Source organism: Sarcophilus harrisii, chromosome 1, assembly GCF_902635505.1.
Source record: "Sarcophilus harrisii chromosome 1, mSarHar1.11, whole genome shotgun sequence".
NCBI classification, from domain to species: Eukaryota; Metazoa; Chordata; class Mammalia; order Dasyuromorphia; family Dasyuridae; genus Sarcophilus; species Sarcophilus harrisii.
In genome coordinates, this window is record NC_045426.1 from 197,658,881 (window position 1) to 197,681,009 (window position 22,129).

Below are 22,129 nucleotides of genomic sequence, written 5' to 3' on the forward strand. Positions count from 1 at the left end.
ATAACTAGGATAAAGAAACCAAGACTCTGCACTAGGGTACAGAAATATAAAATAATTATTTTTAATGATTGTATAATTCAAATATTTAACAATTATATGTGTGTATATATATATGCATATATACACATATGTATACATATATATACAGTATATATATGTGTTTGTATACATAGCATATATGGTATGTATGGAATATATACATTTTTATATGTGAATATGTAGATATAGATATACATATATGTGTCCTTGTATATATAAATATACATACTTATGTGTGTATGTATATATTAGCAGTACTTTTACCCTTTCAGGAGCATAGCATAGAAACTAGCTAGCAAGAATAATTAAACTGAGAAGCTTCTACATGGTACCTTCTTAGGTTAGCTGTCACATACCAGGTAAGTTTTTCTCTAGCTGAGTCTAATTCTTCTTTCTTCATAGCAATCTCTCCCCTAGCATAGTTGAACTCTGGAAGAGACCTTGGGAAACTATGGGAAATTGAGAGGTCAGCATTCATGACACATATTAAAAAATAACATTTCCCATTCAGTTCTTTTTCACTGGTCCCAGCCATGTCCATTCATGAAGCACAAGTTGTACTGGTCATTCTGAACTGCACATTAAATTATGTAATGACCACATTTATTTATATAAAGGTTTTTTTGCATGTAGTAGAGATTCATGTGGTTAAACTATATTAATGCTTATTCCCTTCCTGTCTTTGAACTGTGCAATAGAATATGGTTTCTTCCATTTCCTAGAATTCTTTGGTTCTATGATTCTTTCTGCATTAGAACTATAAAATGTAATAAATTTAGGAGTATGTCATTGGACTAGCTCAATCCACCATGATCCCATACATCCATACAGAACCAATAGAAAAGTATGTTTTTGATGAGGCAAGCAATATTTCTCCCCAAATTTTTCTGTCAGGCATAATTAGTTCAGCACTATGATTTCATGTGTATATAGAACTTCTGATACAAAAACTCTTTGCGGATACAGATTGGCAGCTTATTTGTAATGTACAATTTTCTCCCTTTTTAAAAATGTCATTTTTGAATATCATATTCATTTATAAATATACCCTTGCTCCCCAAATCTAACATTCCCTCATAGCATTTTTTAAAGTTCAAGAAAGCCAAACATAGACTGTGCTTTACATCACATGTGATATTTCACAGCTATTTCTTATTCCTCAATTCTTTGATGAAAAAAAGGAGGTGCATTTTATCTAGGATCAAGTTTGGTCATCATAATTTTATAAGATTCAGTTTCATTTTTTTAATTTTTAAATTGCTATTTTCGTTTACCATGAATTTACATTAGCCATGAATAAAGTTTTAACAATATCCCAGAATAATCTAGTGTGGCTAGAAAAAACAGTTTTGCTTTTTTCCCTAGGGATGCAAGGAATTAAACTCCACTGCTGTTGCCATTTCCAGCCAAATCTTGTGAATCATCTGCTGTTCACTACTTCAGTCGTATACATATTTCCTTCTCTCAGTCCAAACATCAGCAGTCCTGGGTGAGCATTACAACTGACAGCTGTTTTACAAAACTTTGGATCTAGTTTGTCTCCCATCCAAAGCCCTTTCCTCTCAGCCCCACTCCACCCACTGCTCTGGTTCCCGGTCTTTGTAATTTCGGTGACCTTTACCAAGATTCATGTAGGGTGCTCCTGCCTCAGCGGTTTCAAGTGATGACTCCTAGGAACTTCCCAGGGGCTAAGAAGCAGCAGGATTCAACAAGTGGGGAGTGGGGGGATAGGGAGGGGTATGAAAATGTATCGGGGGTGGAGCTGACTGAGAGGTGGGTGAGTTTCCTTAATGCCTTTGTCCTCCCAGTGTTTCGTCAAATTGGGAGTTAAAAAGGTAACTTGGTAAGGACCTGTTTCCCAGGGGATTGCGATGTCCAGAGTCTCCCTCTTGCTTCGTCCCCTCCCCTTCCATCTCCTCCTCCTTTCCCTCGCTCACTCCGTTTCTCTCTGTCCTTATCTCTCCTTCCTTTCTCCCTTCCTTTTTTCCTGTTCCTTACCTTCCTTCCCTTTTCTCTATTCCCTAGCTTACCACATGAGAACTGGAAGCGGTAGAAAAAGAATCCAAGAGTAAAACTCGGTCTATCCCCAGTTCTTGAAAATCTCTGCCCTCGCTTAGCTTTTTACCACGTCAGGAATTTGGTCAGCACGTCATTTAGTTACTGGTCAGGCAGCAACTTATGCCTCGTGGTTGAGTGCTGGGCGTGATAGTACGAAGGAGCTCTCTGCAGCTTCTCATACTTCTGTGTTGGACAGCACCTCCGTACCTCTATCCCTGGAATTTGATATCGGTGTCCAGCATCAAATGCTTTTATGCTCATTTGGAAACCATGCAACTAAGGAGAAGGGAGTAGGATCATAAAGAAATATAACTCTGTAACCAAAATTTTACAAATACTCCATGCCAGTGTTGTTTCCATAATCTCCATGTCTCCTACTCTCTACATTTTGATCTCTGACCATTAGTCTCTGTTGTAGGTAGGTGTCTGCTCCACAATGGTTTGTTTAAAAAGTATCTCTCCTGAAAGAAGAGGTTTTGTTTAAAAAAAAAAAAAAATCCAACAGACCATTTCCACTGTCCTTAATCACTTTAAACTGCACCTGCATTCAAATATGCTATCTCTCACCAATGCTGTTGTGATCTTCAATCTGGGCTATTACTGTCAAGCCATGCTATTTCTCCTATTTCAAATGTACAATAGGCTTTCTTCTAGTCAGAGTGAATAAACTCTGCCCAATAAATAATTGGGTAAAGTGTAAGCCTTCAGAGATGTCAGAAGAATGGTGGTCTCAAGTCTCTCTTTAAAAAAAATCCTGCCCTCACAAAAATCTCTTTCTCAGCTGGTAAAGGTGCCTCTTTTTACAAATCAAAGATATAGTGTGACCAGAGATTTCTCTTTGAGATGAATGTACCTTTTAAAAGCAGAATTATTTAATAGAAGAAAGGAAGGAGGGAGCTAAGGGAAATTCCTGGTGATTTTACTTATGTTAAAATTCCATAGATTTGCTGCTCCTATTTTGTTTTTACATCAGCAATAGAAAGTATGACATACAAAAATATCATTGGCCTGTGAAGAAAATCAAAATTCCCCGTAGGCGTCAAGGTACTTTATATGTAGGAGCCAGCCAAGCTCTGCTGATCAACAGGGAGACTCCAACTTCTGGCAGCAACATGGGTGAATATAAGACAATTTTGTATTCATTATTGAGAGGTAGAGAAGAGTGTCAGTATTGAGCTAGTTCAACCAAGCGAAGTGCAGCATTTCAAAAATATACAGCATTTCAAAAATATAGGCATTATACATTGGGTGCATAGAACATGGGAACAAGGGGGATTCCAAGTGGGATGGCTGAGCCTAATATATTTGTTTTGGTAGTTTTTTTCAGGTTGATCACCTTATTTCGACTGACTGGATTGGTGTTATCCTACAACTTCAGTAGCTGTAATCACTACCAAATGGCCAGTGACTTTGAAAATGCAATATATAATAAGAAACTGGAATCTTTGTATTCGGAATCGGTGAGTGACAGGATTTAGTCTATATTCCATTGAAACACTAGGTCATTTCTCAGTTTTTTAACTTAAGAAAAAATTCAATAGTCACTAGGACACTAGGAAACAGGAAATAGTTGAAGCATAGGTATATTATGGCCTTTCTAAAAAATTCTAATGTTTCAGCATCATCCTAGGGAAAGCTTATGTTTGTGACTTTCTGGAAGTAGTCAAGAGATTGTTCTTAATTTATTTTATTCAAAATTCTATTCTAAGTTAATAAGATGTGAAATTTAGTCAATGAATCTAATGCATGGTCAATATGTGAACAAGGATGTTTTATTGAATGTGAGCACGTGTAGGTAGAGGGATGTCTACTTCAGGTCAAAAACTTGGTGTATATTGTATATATTAATTTAAATTAACATATTCGGACTTTTGAGAGAAGAATTTCAGAGTATTCTGACAGGATCCTTGTGTTTCTTTGGCTTGAAGGGAAGGGAACAAGCATTTATTAATGTGTCTCCTATGGGTCAGGACCTGAGCTAACCAATTTATAAATATCATCTCATTCAAAGATGGACCATAATGGTCCTTTTACAGCCCAAAGAAGAAAATTCATTCTCCCCAATGCCCAATACTGCTAAACAATTCTAATTCTCTAAAATGTGATAAAATGGGTTTAATGGAAAGAATTGGCGAGAAGGCAAATTATTCCTTGATGATGAGGTGTCCCTTCATCTATATATACATCTATAGATATATATACATATATGTGAGAGCATACATTCTTAGCAAATTTTCTATAAGTTTGTCTCTTTTCCTTTAGCCGTCATCTGAAAATAGCGATTTGTTCTGTGAAACTAAGGTGAGTAGTGTTATATCTGCTGCTGAGTGAGAGGTGGGAGAGGTTCAGGGAGGGGAGGGATGATCTAGTGTGTAGCAAGTGGAGGTGTTGAACTTGGAGAGTCAATAACTAGAGATGGTTTTTCTGTACGGACCCAGAGCCTTTGGACTGCTTGGATCACATTTTAAGAAAACAGTGTTCTTAATGAGGGTGGAGTGAAAGGTGTTCATGAACTTTCAGAAAGGCCATGGGTTTGTTCTGATTTCAAACTTCAAGTAAGCTTCACTTAAATTAGAAAGATCCTTCCACCTGAGAATTTCTTGGGTAAGGATGCTAGGCGGGATGTACAAAGGAACCTGAATCACCACTATTCAAAATTCCAGGTAGGGACTGGGAGAGGGGTCTTGGGCACCACCTATGGTTTTCCCTCTGAGACTGAGCAGCTTTCGGGAATAAAGGAATTTCGGAAGAGCTACTAGCTCTTTCTTCTGCGCCCTCAGATTGTTCTCTTTTTCCTCCTTCTCTTCCTGCTTTCTGCTCCTGTTCCCCTGCCTCCCACTTTTTTTCCTCCTCCCTTTCCACGCATTCATTTACTCCCTCATCCTTATCATTGCCCTCCGTGCTTGTTTTTCTTCTTCCATTTCCTCTTTCTCTACCACTCTTCCTTCCCTTCCATTTCTCTCCCCTTCTCCCTCCCCCGCCACCCATTCTATCTGCACAGCTCCCCACCCTCACCTTTCCCCAGTTTTCTCTTTTGTGGACTTTCCCCTTTCGTGGTTTTCACTTTCTCTTTCATTCCTTTCCGGAAACAGAGTGGTTGTCTAACTGTCTTAGAGCAGCTTGCCCGCAATTGGTCAAACAACTGTTCCTCTGAGATGGGGGAAACTTTTGATGATTTCGTGAATAGGACTCGCATTGCCCTGAAGAATTACTGTCCAGGCTTTCAGGAAAATCAGGTACAGACTGGCTTCGACGGAGGTCCAACCCTCCATCGTCAGTATCTTTACTTAAGCTTTGGAACTAATGCTTATGCAGTAGTAACTAAACGGGCATTTCTGACCCGGTGCTTCCACCAAGGAGTTCCTTGGCTTCTTCCTCCCTCCCTCCCCCTCTCAGCACTCTCCATCCTCCACTGAAAAGCAACTGGTTCCAAGGCATAGTAACTGTATGTGCTGAATAGAAAGTGGATTGAACCTGCTGTGGAAAGACAAAAATACTACAATAGGAGAGTGCATTCTCCCAGCTAGATCGAGAAAACTGGTACTCCTGCAGGTGATTAATGATGGAGATAGTATGGTAGAGTGAAAAAATATATGTCGTCAGGGGTCTTCAGTTAGACTTCCAGCTCTATTACTTCAAATGATCCTACATGCAGTAAGTTCATTAAGACACATCGTGACACTGGGTAAGTCACCTTACTTCACCTTGAAAGATTGCAATTTAAACCTTAAGAGAGTAATCTTTCACTCATATTAGTTACCGTCAGGGACGGTGTACAGAGTTATCTTTCAACTTTCCTTTGAGCTAGATAGTCAGTAGCTTTGAAAATTACTGGTGGGTAAGTTTGTCTATTTTTAAGTTAAGTTCTTTGTTAAATTAACAACAATATTTTGCATATATTTTTCTAAGAGGGAAGGAAGGAAAGAAAGAAGGAAAGAAAATTATCTGCAGGCAATAAAACAAAGGATAATTCTAGGATTAAAAAAGACTAACAATTCATTTGAATGAACATGTACCAACTGTGTACTAGGTGATAGGAACATGCAAAGTATAACTAAGGCACAAAACTCCCTCATTAAATTTATATTCTCTTTGAATAAGTACAAACACAGATAATTATAAAACTAAACAAATCTAGTACCAGCAGAATAGTCCTAGTTAATAACTTGTGCCACCTTTCAGAATGTGGCCCTCAAGGAGTTCCTGTACCCATGACTTTATCTCTGTATATCCTTGTTTTGGGGTATGGCTAGAGGCATAGAAGGGAAGAACTGGTTAGAATACAAATAAAAGCTGATTTTGTCATAACATTCATTTTAATGATGCTTGTCAAGATGTAAACCTGTGATTGGGAATGGGCAGGCTAGTAAGAAATAGTGTGGTAGAAATGGAAAAATCTCTGGAGCTAGCAGCCAAGGAGCTATGCCCAAATTCTGGGTCCATCTGTTATTAGCCAGTGTGACACAGGTTTCATCTGTAAAAGGAAGTTTACTCTTGTTAACTTACATCATGGGACTGTTTTGAGGAATTATGTATTATGAGCTCACAAAAATGTGAGCTATTATTACTTCCCCCAAAATGATTATATTCTGGCCTGAGGGCATTTTCAACTTTCCCTACAGTCAGGTAGGTGTTCAGCACTGAGCTTGGAATCAGGAAGATGTGAGGTCAAACTTAGCCTCAGATACATACTAATTAGAAGATCCTGGACAAGTGACTTAATCTTTTGGGATTTTCTTGGCAAAGATTCTAGAATGATTTGCCATTTCCTTCTCCAGATCATTTTATAGATGAGCAAACAAAGTTAAATGATTTGCTTAGGGCCTCACAGGTAGGAAGTGTCAGATCTTATTTGAACTCATCTGATTCCAGACCCAGAATTCTGTCCACTGCTCCACCTAACTGCTCCATTTCACATAAATACCTAGCATACAGTAAGTGCAAAACAAATATTTATTCTCCAAATAAATATTTATTCATAAAATAGGATCTAGAAAAGTGGTTGATTGCAGGCATGGGTTAGGAATCAAATCAGTTGAAGACCTATTTGATCTTTGATTCTATATGAAGGTTGTCCAATCCAGTCTTCAATATCAGCTGATCAAAAAACTCTTATGGACTGAAATGAATTCTCATAGTAGAATGGGCAATAACAATACTAAGGAAGGAAGACTGAGCAAAAGGATAGTAAGACCAAGATACAGTCTAAGAAGAAGCAAGCTTAGATTATTCTTTGTATGATACATTCAAATTCAAGGGAAAGATTAAGGCCAATAGGGCTAGTCTTTGATACTAAAAAAGTCATGATTTCATCAGTGTGTCTATACTTTTCCCAAACCTTAGTTAATGATTTTATGGATTCCTTTGGTTAAAAAAAAAAAAAATCACTTCTTGACCAGTTCTCTGGAAATGAGTTTCACAAAAAAGGTTCAGCTATTGAAGTAGGATTTTAAATAGTAGAAGAGAACCAGGAAATAGTCAACCAAGATGACTAAAAGAAGTCATACACAGAGAGTTTAATGCAGTTTTTTGAGTTCCAAAATAACATCTTTTAGCACAAATGAAGAGAGGTCAACCTATAATCCATCAAGTATTTACTGATCAATTACTATATACTATTTTCAATACAAATACTTTATAAGCTCTTGGCATGTGCAAAATATTGGGCACAGATTAGAGAGGAGGTCTGATTATTAAGTAAATATCAGTAAACAAGACCGCATACAGTTAGGTAACAAGTTATATAATTCATAAAATAAATGCTGTAGAAGTTCTGAAAAGAATCAGAGCAATTAAGGGAGATTTCACAATAAGAGTATAAAGTAACATTTGAAGGATGGTTCAAGAAGCAGCTAGGTGGTACAGTGGATAGAGCACAGACCTGAAGTCAGGAAAACTTGAGTTCAAATCTGGTCTCAGACTAACACTTCTTAGCTATGTGACCCAGGGCAAGTCACTACCCCAATTGCCTCTGCCAAAAAAAAATATTTAGATAGAATTAGAGGAAAAGAGAACAAGAACAAAATAATAAAAGACAGAAAATAAATGCGATGAAACTGATTGGATTGTAGGAACAAAAGTAATAATGCTAGAAATTTTGGTTCTGTGTGGGAAAGACCTGAAGGATCCAACAAATCCCTAGGATGGCAAGATCAATTTTAGGGCTCACCTGGAAGGCTTTAATTTATTTTAAAAGCAGATTTATGGCAACCCCAAAAGTCTTAGAACACATTTCCAATAGCTGTAAAATATCCAACTGATTCCACAGCTACTCCAGATGATTAGGGTCTTTTAGGAAACATTTTTCTGTTTCCATCTGGAGATCAACAAATAAAAAAAAAAAATCAATTAACATTTATATAATTTTATATAGTTTTGCAAACATAAATTATATATGTTATTTAATTTGTGTTTCAAAACAGTTTCTTTCATCATTCCCATTTTATAAATGAGGAAAATGAGGCTTAGAGATGTTAAGTGATTTGTCCAGGGCTATATAGCAAATAAATGTCTGAATCTAGAGAGGGTGCATGTTGGGAGTCAAATGTTCTTAAAGCTATACAAACGTAATTTTATAACTTGAATATTAGTATTCACTGTATATTCTCTTGTTCCATAGGCAAACAATATTCAAACACCAGAAAAGAATATGGAAGAAAGAATTAAAATAATGACATGCTCTGAAATAGCTAGAAACTTATTAGAAATTTGGAGAGAATACTGGCAAGAAACAAAAAATATCAAGTATGTACACTTTCAAAAAGTGCCTTGTTTTTTTTTTTTAATGCTGCCAATAGTTTTTCTTGTTAATTATACAACTTTTAAAAGCATATTTTAGAAACATTTTAATACATGTTTTCAGCTGATTTGAGGGTAGAGGTGATTAGAAACAATGCTGTAAGAAATTTCTCTAATAATTAACCACTTAAGTCGAGCTTCACAACAATGATTCTACTTTGGAACTCCACAGAAATGTGATTCAAGTAAAAAATGGGAAAGTGGAGAAGAGTGGTCAGTGGTGCTCTTTGATATTTTGAGAAGAGAAGAATAAAATCAGGCTCAAAAAACAATTTTAACATGTGTATCACCCTAATCTTGCCACTATCCTCTTTTATTTCTATCACCCTGCTTGTCTTCAAAGACTATTTCCTTAGCTTCAAATTGTGAGTTGTTCAGAATTAGGGTGAGCTATTTTAGGAAAAGCAGGCTCCTAAAAATATATATACAATCTATACAAAATGTAGTAAGGATAAATAATGGTATTGATCCCACAATTTGAAAATAAATTCTTGATTTTGTAGTACTCATGTCCAAAGAGTTTTGTATTTTAACTTATTACATTATATTCTTTATGTGCTTTTTTGAATAATAAACCTACAATGGAAGAAAATATCAGAAATTGTTGGTTAACAAAAACAAAGTTTAATAAATGTATTTAAATTTCAAAATATTTCTTAAAGCAAAACATTTACTTCAAGCATATTATTAATTTTGTACTCTTACTTCACAGCTAGAAGAGGGAGGAAAAAGAAGAGAAGACAAAGTCTGAATAAGTGATATAACACTACTGTAAAGAACTTTAAAGAAGAAAAACTATATTCTTAGCTCAGATTTTTTAAATTCTTGAAACAATATTGAAAAATACTTTTTATGTTTGTAAAGATTATTTATATTTTAAAACATTTGCAGAATGAATTTTTAACTTATTTTGTGAACACTTAAAAAAAGATATTGTTCTATATTGTCATAAAGAATCAATATGCCAGTTTAGCTGAACTGCTTCTTCTCTTTTTTTTACATTGTTGTTATTAAGATTACTTTTTTTGCTTAACATTTTTGTTATTTGAATTAACTGGGAAAGAGAAAAGGGAGAGATATAGTTGGAATTTAATGTGAGGTAAAAACAAAACTAAAATTATATATATATATATATATATATATATATATATATATTGCAGAAGGGATTCCCTGCACTGGATAATTGACTAAGTAACCTCTAATGAGCCTGAAACTAAGATTTTCTGCTTCTATGAATTAGTTTGCATGATTTAATGTTCCTAGCTGGAGTGTACAGAGGGCTGAACCTTGGGTCAGAAAGACCTGAATTCAAATCAGACCTCAGACACTTCCTAACTGTGTCACCCTGGGCAAAACATTTACTCTCTCCCTCAGTTTCTTCAACAGTAAAATGGAATAATAATAGCACCCACCTCTCAGGGGTTTGGTGAATGGCTCACAGTAAGCACTACATAAATATTAGCTTTTATTATAATAATAATTATTATTATTATGTTAGCTATTACCTCCTTTTAATATTCTGGGATGTTGGAGTTTTTCCTTCTTTTCCTTCTCCCCATCAAAACTATATTAAGTGTTTAATTTTCATTTCTCTTTGTGCTAGTTTATGTAGATCTCATCTCTGATCTCCAGGGGTTTCCAATATATATAATAACAATCTTCCAATCTCTATAGTAACAGCCCACTTATCCAATTCTTACTATCTTTTCCAGGACAGTTGATGTGGTGGCTATCCTCTTAAAAATTGTTCATGATTCTTTAATGAGCTTACAAGCTCAGTTAGCTAAGACATTTATTGAATGTCATAGTGATGAGGTCCTAACTAACTTTTTAGGGGGAAAAATCCTTTTTAGGATTTAGCCTGCCAGATAAGAGCATGTCCCAACCTCTTGGGATATTTCCTTTTTCCTTCTAAGCTTTATTTAGGAACTTGCCATTTCCATCACTGTTAAAACCCCTTTCCTAACTATATGCTCTCCCACTATATTTCCTATTTACCATTCTTGGTGTCTATTGTATCTATCCCTTCATTTTGTCTGTACCCTCTTGTCTTAAATAAACCTACCTTTTGTCAAAGAGAATGTCTACTGTGAATTCCTCACATGACCAAAGCCCAACATTTGGGGTTTCTCCTAAAGTATATCATCTGGTGCCACATCATTGGCTACATCAGTCACATCAATAGGAAGTATATTTGTTACAAAGTATTTCCTTCAAACACTATAGAAAAATATATTATGAGAGTGCCTCATTGTTTTCCCTCTCTCTAGAAATGCCTCACAAAGTATTTTTAAAATTTTTTTTATTTATTATTAAAGCTTGTTATTTTCAGAACATATACAGGGATAATTTTTCAACATTAACCTTTGCATAACCTTATGTTTCCAAATTTTACCCTCCTTCCCCCGACCCCTTCTCTAGATGGCAAGCAATCCAATATGCTATACATGTTACAAAATATGTTAAATCCAATATATGTAAACATATTTATACAATTATCTTGCTAATGCCTCATAAAGTTGACTACAAATCACTTTGCTCTTCAGTATGTCTAGCTCTTTGTTGATTTCTTTTTCTTTCCTTCTTCAGTGAGATCAGTGACTGGCCTATAGTCTTTCTATTCATCCAGATTCCTGCACTCATAAAGGGACTTCTATATACATATCTATATTTCCTCAAGTACTTTAACTTTCCAGTTCCTCAATTTTCTCATTTTCTATAACTTATTCTTCTACTTCATCTTAGCTACACACAGAAAGGGTCAAATTCTATATCTATATCACCTATAATTCTACTTTCATGTTCATGAACTCTGAAGATCTCTGATCATAATCTGTTGTCAACTCATTTTGCTCACTGCTTCACAGCCCCTATTATTGGCACATATTAGGTACTTAATAAATGTTCATTCACTTACTGCAAAGAGAGCAGTATAATGTTAACTGGTTCACCAAGAGATCAAGATGGAGAAAAGAAAGAAAATAAGACATTGTAAAGATATTGACTGGAGGAAGAATACAGTTGTGATGAGACTGACATGGTGGGGAAATTATTATTATGCTTTATTATTTTATAACCAATATTACTCTGTAACCCATCCCATTCCCCATATTATCAAATCTCATTTCTCAGCCTAAATCAAAATATTTTGTTTTTCATCTTCACCTTTGTGGTATGTGAAAATGTCACAAAGGTAAACTGAGGCAAGTTTTCCTGGCATTATAAGAGTTTATTAACAGTGAAACTAGTAACTATTAATAAAATAGGTTAAATTGTTCATGCTTCAGTAGACCAGTAATCACAATGGCACTGAAAAGATCATAGTTACTGAGAACCTGTTGGTGGGCAAGAGTTGGTAGCAGAAAAACCTAATATTAGCTGTAGCTGGAGAAAGTGGGCTTCAGATATGACTGATCACATCTCTCTATGACAATTTTAATAAGACTCAGCTGCCTTTACTAATCTTGGCTAGAAAAACAAAACCACCTTAATCAGGATTCCTCTGGTCAGACTATCCCTTGGACAACAAGTCACCCTTAATTTTGACTAGGAAAAATAAGGACAGGAGAGCCGACCCTGGGAGGGGAGAAGGAATTCAACCCAACCTGGTTCTTCTGTTATCACTAAACCAAAGTGAGGGTCTCACTTTAATCTGGTTAGCAAACCAATGTCCTAAGGATTAGGAGAGATCACATTCTTTGGTCATGCCTTGAGTTTGAACTGGAAGAGATTTCATTTTGAGCTAGACTGAGAAATAGGGTTAGACAAAAATGAGCTCTTTTCTCAGTCAGGGAATAAACATTTATTAAGTACTTACTATGAGCCAATAAGCACCTCCTATGTACCAAGCACTGTGCTAAGCAATGGGGATACTATGAGAAAAGATAGTCCCTGCCCTCAAGGAGGTTATAATCTAATGGGGAATGCTAAAAGGAAACAAAAGGGGCATGGGGCATTCACATTTACAAAATTGAAACCACACTATCTCCAGTCATCTCGATCTATATCTGGCCACTGGATCCAGATGGCTCTGGAGGGGAAAGTGAGGCAGGTGACCTTGTACAGCCCTACCAAACTTAAATTCAATTCATTTGCATAGCATGGTATCACCTCCCTGATATCATGGTCCTCTTCAAGAAAGAAGAACAAACAACAACCTCTGTGAGTAAAGTTGGTCCACAAACTGGAATTGGTCAGTTGGGAGTTCCTTCCTTCCTTCCTTCCTCCTGTTTGGAGGAGTTTGGGCAATAATGGTGGGGAGCTAGCCTTACTTCTTCTTACTAATATAGAGTTTAACTTAATAAATACTCCAATACTTCCCTCAGTCTGGCATCAAAAGTCCTCCTAATCCAGATCCACTTTCTAGCCCTGTGTCCCCTACTCTATTACATATACTTCTTGGTTCAGATATATTAGACTATTAAGCTTTCCCTGAAGTCATCCAGTGCTTTTCAGCTCCATGCTTTAATCATACTGTTTTCTCAGTCTAGATTATCATCTATAAATGTAATATTCTCTCTAAAATGTAATCTTCAATCTTCTCTTGTTGGAGTTTTCTTGGGGTCTCTGGGAGCAACCTTCCTTTCAGTTCAGTTCAGTAATCACCACAAGTGCAGCCAAGTGTTAAAGTCCAAATCTTTTATTGTCTCCTCCAAAATCTTGTCTCCTTCACTTGGGGCTCAGCTAGTTTTTCTGGAGGTCTTCTGGATCTTGGTTTCAGTGGAGAAGTGAAAGAGGACAGCCTGCCCCCACTTCTCTGGTCTTCCCTCATTCTCATTCTGGTTGAGTTTGTCTGAGCTTATATTCACAAGATGTGAATCTTATAGAACTATAGTAAGTACTAAGTACATGTACTGAACTAGAGAACTGGTAAGCACCATGCTAAATAACCATTGTCTCTATTAATTCTACTGACTTAGCACCTTGTTTCAAGTTCTGACCCATAACATATAATCCTCTCCACCATCTTCCTATCAAAATCTTAGTCATCTTTAAGGGTCAGCTCAAATGTAATTTTCTCCATGAAGTCTTCTATACCTCTTTAATCAAATAGAATCTCTCTTTTCTCTGAAACCTTATAAATACTACTTGTGAGATGTCATAAAAGGGATCCATGGCATAGTAGGAAAAACTCTGGACTTGCTTGGAACCAGAAGAACTGAATTCAGTCTCTAATTTAGACATTTATTAACTGTGTAAGCCTAGGCATTTTACTTACTGATATTCAGAGAAAATGAATATATTGTTCAGTGTCAGATAGTTAGGGGCCTTCCATCCATGAAAACACTGATAATTTCAGCCCCTGAATTTCAGCCTCAGATTAAACCTGTTCAGTCAAGTCCCATAGTTCATATCAATGGCAAATACTTCCCTATCTTTCCTAGGAGTTATACTTTTCTTTCAAGGTGCAGAGGAGGAAATTACAAGGAGATTTAGGGTTTCTAGAGTTTTTTTGAGTTCAAGATCTCTTTAAATATCTATCATTTTTAGGTATCCTTGTGTGGCCTGTGTGGAACAGAAAACTCATACTTTTTAAAAAAATAATTTTAATTGATGTCTTCTGTTTTTGACCATCGCTGGAGAAGGAAATGTAAAACACTTCAGAATCTTTGCCAAGAAAACTCCATGAATAATATTAAAACAATAAAAGATGGCACTGGAAGATGAGTCCCTCAGGACAGAAGGTATCCAACACACTACTGGAGAAAAACAATGCCCAACAAGAAGTAGCTCCAGTACTAATGAAGCAACTGGACCAAAGCAAAAAGGAAGCTTAGCTGTGAAGAATGTACCTAGCAATGAAATGAAAAACTGAAACTGTACAGATCAACATTGTACAGGAAGCTGGAATGTAGGATCTATGAATGAAGATAAGCTGGTTGTGACTAAATAGGAAATGAAAAGATTAAAACAATGACATCTTGAGTGTCAGTGAATTTAAATGGAAGGAATGGGTGGATTTCATTTAGGTGATTATTACACATACTACTGTGGGCAAGAATCCCTTAGAACAGGGGTGGGGAGCCTCTGTAGGAGAAATGATTTGCATAATTAACTGTAGGCAATGATAAACTGAAAGCTAGGTACAACAACCTCCCACTATTTGAGTTGTATAAATTGATAATTTTGATTGGCCCATGAATGGTGTTATACATATCCAAATAGCCCTTGGCAGAAAAGTTTCCTCACCCCTGCCTTAGAAGAAATAGAATGTTCCTTGTAATCCAACTGAGTTTCAATTGATCAAGGATGGACAGAAGCAGCTACACCCAAAGAAAGAACACTAGGAAATGTGTAAACTGCTTGCATTTTTGTTCTTCTTCCCAGGTTATTTATACCTTCTAAATCCAATTCTCCTTGAGCAACAAGAAAACTGTTCGGTTCTACACACATATATTATATCCAAGATCCACTGCAATCTATTTAACATGTATTGGACTGCTTGCCATCTTTGGGGAGAGGGCGGAGGGAGGGAGGGGAAAAATCGGAACAGAAGTGAGTGCAAGGGATAATGTTGTAAAAAACTATCCTGGCATAGGTTCTATCAATAAAAAGTTATTTAAAATAAAATAAAATAGATACTCCTAAAAAAAAAGAAATATGTTCCTTGTAGTCAATAAAAGGCTGAGAAAAGCAGTACTGAGGTATGATCTTGAAAATGACAGATTGATATGTTTAATACAAGGCATACCATTCAACATCAGATTAATGCAAGTTCATGCTCCAACCACTGATACTGATGAAATCAAAGATGATAAGTTTTATGAAGACCTTCTAGAAATCTAGAAATAATACCAAAAAGGATTCACATTCATCATATTCATCTTAGTGGACTAGAATGTTAAAGTAGGAAATAGCACTGGACATGGAACCATTTGGCTTAATTGAAAAAAAAAAGTAAGACAATGCTGTATAGTATCATCTTATTTATTAACTTATATGCAGAATACATCATGTGAAATGCCAGGCTAGATAATCACAAGCCCAAATTAAGATCACCAGGTGAAATATCAACAACCTTAGATATGCAGATAATAACACTCTAATGGTAGAAAACGAAGAATTAAGATGCCTCTTGATGAGGGTGAAAGAGAAGAGTGTAAAAGCTGGTTTAAAGCTTATCATCACAGAAACTAAGAAATGTTGAATTCCCAATCCCTAAATTTTTACCCGCCTGCATTTTTTATTTCCTTCACAGATTAATTGTACAATATTTCAGAGTCTGATTCTTTTTGTACAGCAAAATAACGGTTTAGACATGTATACTTATTGTGTATCGAATTTATACTTTAATATATTTAACATGTATTGGTCATCCTGCCATCTAGGGGAGAGGGTGGGGGGAAGGACGGGAAAAATTGGAACAAAAAGTTTGACAATTGTCAATGCTGTAAAATTACCCATGCATATAACTTGTAAATAAAAAAGTTATTAAAAATTACAAAAAAAAAAAAAAACAAAAAAGAAACTAAGAAATGGGTAATTGGTCCCATGACTTCCCGACAAAAAGAAAGTGGAAGCAGATTTCATATTCTTGGGTTTGAACATCACTGTAAATGGTGACTATGATCATGAAATTACTTGGAGGGAAATTACTTGCTCCTTGGAAAATCTGAACAGCATACCAAAAAGCAAAGATATCACCTTGCCAAAATTAGTATAGTCAAAGCTATACTAATAGCTTTTTTTCCAGTAGCAAGATGAGGTTGTTGGATTGTATGGAAAGCTGAAGGTTACCGAATTGACACTTTTGAATTGTGGTGCTAGAAAAGACTTTTGAGATCCCTTGGACTATGGTGCTTTTCTTCTTTATAATATGAGATGGTTCTCTCTAGGGACAAGTTTCTTGGGGAGGTTTTCTAGAGGCAGCCTTAGTTTCAATTAAGAGTAATAACCACCCAAAACACAGCCAGGTGCTAAAAGTTCAGATCTTTTATTGTCTCCAATATAACCCGGTTAGTTTTCTTAGAGGCCTCTCTCTCGTTGGTTCTAAGAGAAATCTTGCAGCTTTGTCCTTTGCTTCTGCCTCTGCTTCCTTCAGCCTCCAGCCAGCACCAAGGTGAATGTGTCTTGCCTCCAAGAGAGGGCTTCTGCTGAACTGACCGATGCTCCCTTCTTCAATCTAATACAGCTAAACTCTCCGAGAGAGCCTCTGTCTGTTTCTTATATAGGATCTCTTCTGACAGAATGGGATTATAGGTTTCTCCCAGAGTGCTCTCTGGCCCTGAGAGTTTTAAGGGAGGTGTGAATTCAGATATCTCATACTAAACCCTGAAATCTCCCAAATGTGTGAACTCCATTGAGTACTTAAATACTTCTTGTTTATATGAGCTGTCTAAAGGTGTGAACACAAGCATTGTTTCTATCAATTGTACTTAGTACCTTGTTTCTTCTGGCCCATAACATCTCCTTGTAAGATCAAATCAATCATACTGACCCATGCTAAATTAGATAATTATTGTTTCTATCAACTTTAATGACTTTACACTTTGTAAAGATTCCAACATTGGACAGCAACAAGATCAAATTAGTCAATACTTAAGAAAAAAATTCAGGGTATTGTGAGGGATGTAGAAGACCCTTACCCAAAATGACTACTCAGAGATCACTCAATAGAAAGCAGAAAAGTTATTTATTAATAAATTCTCATGAGAATGAGCAATTCCACTGCGAGGAGGGAAAGAGAAAGCTTGCAGTAGAAGGGCTAAAGATTTAGGAAAGATATACAGTTTTTATAGGTTTGGTTACAAAGGATTACATCATAGGTTGGGGAGCATTGAGAAATCGGTGTCTTCTCCCCTAATTGAATGCTAAACATTGGTGCCAAAGGCAGATTAGAATGGAATGCTTTGTTTCCCTGATTCCGAGAGGAATCATCAGTCAGACCTTCAAATTTCAGATTATTGAGCTGACGGCATTTAATAATCTAAATATTGATAACATTGAACAAGGATAAATGTCATCATTTCTGGTTAAATAAATATATCTAAAGTTTTAAATAAATATTGGCTTGCACACATCATACTTATGCAAGTCACAGAGACATAGAAATAATAAAAAATACAGAAAAAGAATTTAAACATTCCTGTAGGTTCTTCACTTTATTTCTCCATTCCACACAGTATTCACTAGAGATCAAGTACTGAATCTGAAACTTAAATACTTCTCCCACATAATGAGAAGACAAAATTCATTGGAAAAGACCCTGATATTGGGAAACACTGGAGGCAAAAGGAGGATACAATATAAAAATGAAATGGATAGATAATTTCATGGAAATGAGGAACATAAGCTTGAACAGACTTTGGAAGATAGTGGAGGATGGAAGAGCCTGGAATGCTATGGACCACAATGGTCACAAAGTGACAATGGACACAACAACAAAGTATTGCTGAACATCCTTCACTCTCTTTCAAAGAACCATTCCATGTAAAAAGAAAAAACCAGTAATGTTTAAAGACAAAAAAGAAGAAAAAAAGTACAAATGGTTACAAATAGTGGAAATACACTAAAAAAGTCAAAAACATATGCAATGTGCAACATCTGTAAATGTTCCATCTCTACAAATGGGTGACTTTGGGGTGTTGTCTTTACAATTTTATTACATCTTTCTCCTCCTTCTCCTTCTCCTTCTTGTGTGTGGGGTAGTGATAGTTGTTCCTGACATTTACATTGTTGCCATCATATATATTGGTTTTCTTGGTTCTGCTTCACTCTGCATTAGTTTATATGAATCTTTTCAAGCTTTTTGTATTATTGCCTTTATTCTGCTTTTCTGTATTATTCAGTTGTCTGAACAGAGGCAGGAGTGTTCTGGGCATGGGGACCAGCTAGAGAGAATGCCCTGGAACTGAGACATAGTGTTGTCTTGTTTGGGGAATATCGAGGAGGTCAGTGTCACTGAATTGAAGAGTTATGTGTTGAGGAATACGATTTAAGAAGACTGGAAAGAGAGAAGGATGCATTCAGGACTCTGAATGCCAAATAGAGCATTTTGAATTTGCTCCTGGGAAGCAACAAGAAGCCATTGAAGTTTATTGAGTGACTTGATTGGACTTGTGTTTGAAGAAAAACTCTTTAGTGACGGAATTGAAGAGGCTTTGGAGTCAGGAGATGTAAGACAGGCTATTTCGGTAATGTAAACACGAGACAGAGAGAGACAGAGACACACACAGAGAGAGACAGAGACAGAGAGACAGAGAGAGACAGAGACACACAGAGAGAAACAGAGACAGAGACAGACAGAGAGACAGAGAGACAGAAAAAGATAGAGACAGAGACAGAGAGAGAGAAACAGAGACAGAGAGAGAGACAGAGACACACACACAGAGACAGAGAGACAGAGACAGAGAAACAGAGACGGAGAGACAGAGAGACAGAGACACAGAGAGAGACAGAGACACACAGAGAGAGAGACAGAGACGGAGAGAGAGACAGAGAGAAAGACAAAGAGAGAGACAGAGAGAGAGAGACAGAGAGAGAGAGAGAGAGACGGAGAGAGAGACTGAGAGAAAAACAAAGAGACAGAGAGAGAGAGAGACAGAGTCAGAGAGACAGAGAGAGAGAGAGAGACAGAGACGGAGAGAGAGACTGAGAGAAAGACAAAGAGAGAGAGAGAGACAGAGTCAGAGAGACAAAGAGAGAGAGAGAGAGAGACAGAGACAGAGACAGAAAGACAAAGAGAGAGACAGAGAGAGAGAGAGAGAGAGAGACAGAGAGACAGAGACAGAGACAGAGAGAGACAGAAAGACAGCGAGACAGAGACAGAGAAGAGAGAGAGAGAGAGAGAGAGAGAGAGAGAGAGAGAGAGTGAGAGTGGGAGGGAAGGAGAGGGAGAGCGAGGAACTGATGAGAGAGTGCACTAAGTGCAGAGAAAAGAGGTCAAGGACAAAATCTTGGGGGACACCTACAGTTGGTAAACAGCTTCTGATACAGAAAAAGACAAGAAAGGATGTGTGTTTGATTCTCCAAGGAGATCCCTGCCGGCTTCAGACGGCTGCAGCCAAACGTGCGCAGCGCTCCGCAGGACGGATTCCGCGGGAATTGAGAGCGTGCCCCGCGCTCGGAAGCGCCGGGGAGGCTTCCTCTAACAGAACGGAAACGAGGGTGACGCGTTGGTCTCCGCGCCGGAAGTGGCCTCGGCAGAGGCGCGCGGTCTCTGGATGCGCCACGAGAAGCTGTGGTCGCGGCGCCGGAGAAGCCCCTGAGCTGGAGCCGCGGCGGCGGGCTTGCCGGACTAGGGCTCCAGCTGTCGGAGGCGATGGAGGGCGGCGGCGGCGGCGGCGGCGGCGGGCACTCCCCGGGCAGCGCGCTGTTCTCCGGGTTCCGCGCTCTCGGGCTCTTCAGCTCCCACATCCCGCACGTGGTTCGCTACCACGGTCGGCACCGCAGGTTCTACGTGACAACTTGCGTGGGCACGAGTTTCCACACCTATAATGTAAGTAGCCTCTCGCGCCGCGTCCTTCCTCTCCCACTGCGTCGCCCGCGTCTCCCGGGCCTTCGGGCTCCCCCCCGCCCTTGCCGCCGCCCGCCACCGAGCGCCTGCTGCCGGGCTTGTGGTCTTCATCCCATTTCATGCCTTAAATCATCCGCGCCTCCGGCAAAGTCAGCCCTGCGGAGGAGCTGACTCATTTCTCACGCTTTGGGGGCTGCACGTTTTTTTTTTTTTTTTTTATTTATTTAATAGCCTTTTATTTACAGGATATATACATGGGTAACTTTACAGCATTAACAATTGCCAAACCTCTTGTTCCAATTTTTCACCTCTTACCCCCCCACCCCCTCCCCTAGATGGCAGGATGACCAGTAGATGTTAAATATATTAAAATATAAATTAGATACAATAAGTATACATGACCAAAAATTATTTTGCTGTACAAAAAGAATCAGGCTCTGAATTATTGTACAAATTAGCTGTGAAGGAAATCAAAATGCAGGTGTGCATAAATATAGGGATTGGGAATTCAATGTAATGGTTTTTAGTCATCTCCCAGAGTTCTTTCTCTGGGCATAGCTGGTTCAGTTCATTACTGCTCCATTGGAAATGGTTTGGTTTATCTCGTTGCTGAGGATGGCCTGATCCATCAGAACTGGTCATCATCTAGTATTGTTGTTGAAGTATATAATGATCTCCTGGTCCTGCTCATTTCACTGCATCAGTTCAAGTTCTCCAGGCCTTCGAAATCATCCTGTTGGTCATTTCTTACAGAACAGTAATATTCCATAATATTCATATACCACAATTTATTCAGCCATTCTCCAACTGATGGACATCCATTCAGTTTCCAGTTTCTAGCCACTACAAAAAGGGCTGCCACAAACATTCGGGCTGCACGTTTTTTAATCACTTGCCCGTCACCCAGGTTTGCCGCTTCGCTAAGACACCCGGAAATCAGTGACCGATAATACTCTTGTACGCTTTGTCACTCCTTGGCTTCCGTGGCGGTAGTTTGCCCCGAATCTCTTCCCGCCGGTCCCTTATTTCTTGCCCGACCATCCATCGCCCTCTTAGAGGGTGCTTGCTCCAGCTTTCGTCCTGGACCACCTCTTCTTTCTGTGCTTTAGAGAGTGTATGAGTTCAGTTGTGAGTACACTTCCCAAGTCCTAATCTCCCCCCAGATCGCAGTGTCCCCAGCTGCGTGATGAATATGTGCCCCTGTTTCCTAGGCATCTCAAACTCGACATAGGGGAAGGGGGGAAAGAACTAACTTGTTTGCAATCTTGGTTCATGTTGAGCTTATTTACTTCAACTTTCTTTTTATTATTTTTATTTTTTTATTTTTGTTTTTATTTTTTTTTTAATAGCCTTTTATTTACAGGATATGTGCATGGGTAACTTTACAGCGTTAACAATTGCCAAACCTCTTGTTCCAATTTTGCACCTCTTACCCCCCCCCCTCCCCCAGATGGCAGGATGACCAGTAGATGTTAAATATATTAAAATATAAATTAGATACACAATAAGTATACATGACCAAAACGTTATTTTGGTGTACAAAAAGAATCGGACCCTGAGATAGTGTACAATTAGCCTGTGAAGGAAATCCAAAATGCAGGCGGGCAAAAATATATGGATTGGGAATTCAATGTAATGGTTTTTAGTCATCTCCCAGAGTTCTTTTTCTGGGCATAGCTGGTTCAGTTCATTACTGCTCTATTGGAAATGATTTGTGATTCTGCTGGAGGATGGCCTGTCCATCAGAACTGGTCATCAATAGTATTGTTGTTGAAATAT

General features: G+C 37.8%; 2 protein-coding genes across 3 annotated transcripts in view; both read left to right on the forward strand.

The window, feature by feature from the left end:
• Positions 1 to 1,702: 1,702 nt before the first annotated feature.
• TSLP (thymic stromal lymphopoietin) lies at positions 1,703 to 9,702 on the forward strand. The gene is given in 7 exon segments (XM_023498622.2): positions 1,703 to 1,816; positions 2,157 to 2,328; positions 3,415 to 3,557; positions 4,360 to 4,398; positions 5,190 to 5,333; positions 8,717 to 8,836; positions 9,601 to 9,702. Coding segments are annotated over 7 exon segments (834 nt in total).
• A 10,336-nt stretch (positions 9,703 to 20,038) lies between these two features.
• WDR36 (WD repeat domain 36) overlaps positions 20,039 to 22,129 on the forward strand; it is a 55,821-nt gene continuing 53,730 nt past the window's right edge. For both annotated transcript variants that reach the window (XM_031968395.1, XM_031968400.1), the window contains exon 1: positions 20,039 to 20,332. In XM_031968395.1, the coding sequence (XP_031824255.1) occupies positions 20,156 to 20,332 (177 nt within the window). In that variant the 5' untranslated portion in view covers positions 20,039 to 20,155. The remainder of the gene's footprint in view (positions 20,333 to 22,129) is intronic.